The following is a 5,335-nucleotide window of genomic DNA, read 5'->3' on the forward strand; positions in this document are numbered from 1 at the left end:
GCCTGATTAATCTGTCAATCATTCAATCAATCAGTGTTCATTTACCCCTTTCATAAACGTCTTCCCAAACACTAACCTAAAATCACCGAGTTTTTAACAGAGGTTCTCTGATTACTGATACGAAAATAAACAGCAACTAAGCTCCAAGTCATACAAAAGAAGTGCAATGGCTAAATGAACATCACCTTAAATGCATCTTTTTCTTTCTTTTTCTAGGATTATACAACCTGAGAAAATATGAGACAACATTCTATGCATTTCTTCCACTTAAAGGAGTAATCACAAGTGTTAAGTTTGAGCAAAAATACTTTTTGTATGAATCAACATGTAAATATCAATTTATGTGTACCTTGTGTATAGTGTTAACATCAGAATGTATAAATTTGAAGTGGCAGGCTAAAGATATCACAAACACCTGAATGAATTCTCTAAATAACACTCAATAGTAAATATATACTCCCATTCCTAAGTGAACACTGTGACCATCTGTTTCGTTTTAGAATCGTAACGGGCAGAAACTAGGGTGGAGGGGGGATGTAAAAAATAAATAAAGACGACTAATGGAGCCTTTCCCAATGTGGCGGAAGAAGACACGTGAACCGAACGTCCAGCTGAACAGAACAGAGCAGAGACTACACATTACCCACATCCCTACAGGTCGCTCTCCTTCCACAGCAGACCAGCTGAACCTTTCAAGAAAAAAAAGTCTGCACTATGGTCTTTTCGTCACAACTTATAATCATTACAGTATAATGTCCCATAGGAAATAACTATCAACTCATTCAACATCATATATACACATGGCAAACAATGATCGTTGCAGAGGGATTTCTGCAACAAAACAACTTACAAACTACAAACGGCATACAAGACACTGGCTTCTACACATTACTATCAACTATAAAGAGGAGCACCGCTTGATCCTTTACTGTCCTGCAGAAATATGATCCACAATTTACTTCTAAAAATAACTAAATAAAAAAATTAAAAAAATAACAAAAATGGAAGAAGGGGGGAGGGGGAGATTTTCTTTTCATTTTTCTCTTAATGATATAACAAGAACTTGTAACGGTCAAAACAAAATGATGTAGATCTTATTGTGAACTAAATGTTCATACAATAGTTTTTTAAAAACTATGACAATAATAATTTTAAAAACAGCAAATGGTGCAACAAAACCACCCAGTAATTTCTTTACATTTTTTTAATTCTAATTTTTTAATCAACTACTTCATAAACCTATCACTATATTCTGATCACATCATTATAATGATTATTCTCATCACTGAAATTTCCTCAACATTACTATTACAACCATCACATTGCTTCTAAAATAATTAAGATAATCATCATCACTATAACTGTGCTGATCATGTTTGTACTAGATGTACTAGCAATAAAAATCAAAATATGTTATAATGAACACAATTATAGCAATAACAATGATAATAACATTGATGATGATAATAAATAATAATAATAATGATGATAATAATAATACCATAATGATATAATTATAATAATAATAATAATAATAATAATAACTATGATGTTATTCTGCTTCTGCTGCTCCTCTGTCTCCTCCCACCCCCCCACCCCTCCCACACTCAAACAACGACTTGGAAAAGCAATCAATCATCAATTGCATAACAAAGATAATTTGTCACAGGAATCAAGTGTATATTACCTGAAAGTTTATACGCTGTTATGACATGAATCAATGAGGAAAAGTTTATGCATAAAGAAAAATATATATTAGAGGAATGGACAGAGAGTTTTGAGTATCAGATTATTTACGCTAAGACAATAATATAAACAACTTTCCTTTTTTCTTCTTCTTCTTCTTCTTCTGCTTTTCTTTTTTTCATATCTTTTTCAATTAGAGAATCATTAAAAGTAAGTATAAGAAATGAACGTTATACATGGGTATGACAGATCTTACAAAGATGAAAGTTAATAATTTCTTTATAAAATGATTAATTTCTTGCAAACATCACCTCACAGAATTATCACTTCTTGGGAAAGGTATGAAGTTTCTAAAAACGAGATATAAAAACAAAACAAAAAAAAAAATAGAAAAAAAAAATTCCAAGAACAAGCTCCCAAATTAAGTGTTAGAGGAACAGAGGCCTTTTGTCTCTTGTACTCTGCTCGAGATGAAGGAGCTAATGATTCCCAACCTCGTACAGCTCCTCACACTTCTGCAACAGCTTTAGCACAGGGCTGATGTTATATGGGAAGAGGTTCTTGGACACCAGCCGATCAATGGCAAAACGGAGACGGATTAAGACTGTCATGACCTCCTCTAAGCGGTGGCCACAGTGGGAGGCAAACTCCTGCCAACTGCGACGGATGAATTTGAGGTAGCGTAGCAGGTAGAGGAGGAAGGAAGTCTCGTTGGATACCAGGAGATCCAGAAGCACATCATGTTCCAGGTAAATGGTCTCGAGGAAAACCAGGAAGGTGGTATGTGGGTTGACGCAGGCATGAAGTTCGGGTTGCTGCCTGGAAGATTAGTACCTAATTATCAAATCAAATCAAAGTAAAACATACAAATGGAACAACAAACACAATAATTGGACATGGTGATTAAAAGATAATATGTTTCACTCATACAGATAAACAATATATATCATAATAATAATAAGATGTAGCAATATAAAAATAATAATACATATACAAAAATATAATATGGATTTAATTTGTAGTTCTGCTCTGATACAGAATGACACATAACACCTCTCCCCAAAGTGCCTGATACATTTCATTATAATTAGTAATTTTCAACAGCTTAACTGACATTTTGCTATCTATTTCTCACAGTTAACTTCCAGAAAATGTAACAAACCAAGCAATTATGTATAATAAAACAATACTTTTGCAAATATGCTATAATCCACAATCTTGATGATCTTCATATATATGTAGCAATTACAAATCATAAAAACTCACAAATCATAGAAATGAAAATATATGTTTTCCCTTTCATAAAAAAAAATTCAACAAATCATAGAAATGAAAATATATGTTTTCCCTTTCATAAAAAAAAATTATACCATTCTTTAATGCATGCAGAATCGCATCCACCTAATAAAAGGAGTTCGCAATATGTTACATCATATACTATTCCCCCTCCTTAGAAGGAATACTAATGCTGAATGCACATGAGAAAGACGTAGACTTGTAAATGGCTCAACAATTAAACCCACAATGTATCATAAATATATTACAAACAGTATAGTGTCAGATAAAGAACTACCATGTTATAAATTTTTAAAATCAAATTTGCTCTTTATTTGATCTAAATCATGAATGAGAAGATGAACTGAAAATCAATCTGTCCAAAAAATTCTGATGATCTCTTAATAAATTAATATAAAGACAAATTTATCATTCAAACACACAGTCAAGTTTATACAGTGCATATCTTATAATGTAAATGATACTTCCAAACTCAAACAAATATTTACCTTATACGTATTCCTAATCCAGTGAAAATGTCAAGGCCACAGACCATGGATTCCACCAACCAGTCGTCCTGGTCAGCAAAGAGTCGCACCATCCACTCAGCCATCGGAGCCTCTGGGTGGTAGGGCAACTTCGATTTGACAAAGTGGTCCACCTTGCGCACCACTTCTCTTAAGCTGCGTTCTATAATCGCCATGTCCACATCCTCGGACCCTGATCCTCCAGAACGGGAAGAATTCTCCGACGAAGAGTCACAGCGCGTCTCTTTCACTGTCACTGCTATGGCCTTCAGAACCACCAACACCACTTTGTGTAATATCGTACGATCCCCTTGGTCCATACCATTCACTGTTCCTGAACTGGGCCCAGCTCCAATGTCCATGGATGAGCTCTGACTTGGTTGTGATCTGTTTCCCGCTGACCCCCCACAAGGCACACACTCCAAAAAACCGGCGATCTTTCACTGCACGAATAAGGAGGTGGGCCAAGTTACAGGGCTCCTCTGCTAATACGTCCTGGAGGGCCAGCGTACTCCCATAACACAAGACCTCGTTGTAAAGATCGAGCACTTTCCGCCACACAATGGTATGTGTGTGTCGCGTGAGTGGAGTCATCAGGCGTTCCAATCCTGAGTAAAATTCTTTAGTATCTGTCACTGATAAATTAGCTTTCACTGATATTAATGACTCCCACAATGTTAAAAATGATACAATAACATGTTCTCTTTCCACAGTAAACTCATTAACTAATTCTGTCAACCTGGCTACCAGGAGGAACCACTTGCGATCTAACTTCTTAGTTGCCACGTATTTAACCTCATTCACTCCCTGGGTATCAGCAGGAGTTAACGTTATTTTTGAACAGTCTGGCGGCTGAGCACTCTCTGCCTCCGTTCCTTCAAGGGGATGTTCATCTAGGTCCCTCCACTCAATCACTCTTCTCACTACCTCAATGGAGTGGCCTACTTCAATTAAGTTGGCTGAATCTGCAAGGTTTTCTACAAGCTTTTCTAAAACAAGTTCACTGGCACGGCCTCGAAGCATCAGCAGTAGTGAGGAGAGAGCACGTGAGGCTGAGTAACTGATGTACTTGTCCTCTGAGGCCATGAAGCCAAAGAGGATGTCCAGCACAGCCCCTTCATTGTCTGCTCCTGCTGCAACAACCTCACTGATGCGGGAACACAGCACACCTCTGCTCTGCTGTCTGAGGGACACTTCAAAAAACAAGGTGAGCATGCTGATATAGAGGAGAGTTTCGTCACGCAGCCGCAACATGTGGGATAAAGGATGAGAGGAAAAGCAGTCATTGCAGACAGCTAATGTATGCAGGATGTCTGGTAGCTGCAAGGAGCACAGACATTTACGAATGAGCTGTGCGTGGATGATTTCTAAGTCTGGCCGTGGCAGCAGCTGCCCCCCACCGTCATCTCCCGAGGGGGGCAACTTCACCCTTTTCTGTTGTGGCTCGACCATCTTCACATGGCCAACAATCACTTCACGCCTGCATGATTTCTGTACCTATCTTGAGTTCTTGGAAGTACAAGTTCTGCGAACTCTTGTGAGCAACCAACCTCCATAGCACCTTCTTGCAAACAAGTTGCCTCTTGGATAAGCCAGGAAGGTCTGATTCCAGCCCTCCCTCTGTGTCACCAACCAGGTCATGTGGCCAGCTGAGACTCAAGAGGCTAACCTTCGGGATACAAAGTGGTTCTCTCTATTCCTCATTGTCTTCCTTCTCCTATTTGCCCCATACTCCTGAGTCAGGCAAAACTGCAAAGTTCAAATCAATTGTATAAATAAATTAGCCAAAAACAGTTCTGAACTTGGGGAATGCTACACATTGTGACACACAAGATAAAAGTAGTTTC

General features: G+C 37.8%; 1 protein-coding gene across 1 annotated transcript in view; it reads right to left on the reverse strand.

Moving 5' to 3' along the window:
* Positions 1-1,587: 1,587 nt before the first annotated feature.
* LOC125046850 (protein lines-like) overlaps positions 1,588-5,335 on the reverse strand; it is an 11,489-nt gene continuing 7,741 nt past the window's right edge. The window contains 3 exon segments of the mRNA XM_047644844.1: positions 1,588-2,505; positions 3,471-3,928; positions 3,930-5,237. Coding sequence (XP_047500800.1) covers positions 2,166-2,505; positions 3,471-3,928; positions 3,930-4,940 — 1,809 coding nt within the window. The 5' untranslated portion in view covers positions 4,941-5,237 and the 3' untranslated portion in view covers positions 1,588-2,165.

The sequence above is a fragment of the Penaeus chinensis genome, chromosome 39, assembly GCF_019202785.1.
Source record: "Penaeus chinensis breed Huanghai No. 1 chromosome 39, ASM1920278v2, whole genome shotgun sequence".
Classification (NCBI taxonomy): domain Eukaryota; kingdom Metazoa; phylum Arthropoda; class Malacostraca; order Decapoda; family Penaeidae; genus Penaeus; species Penaeus chinensis.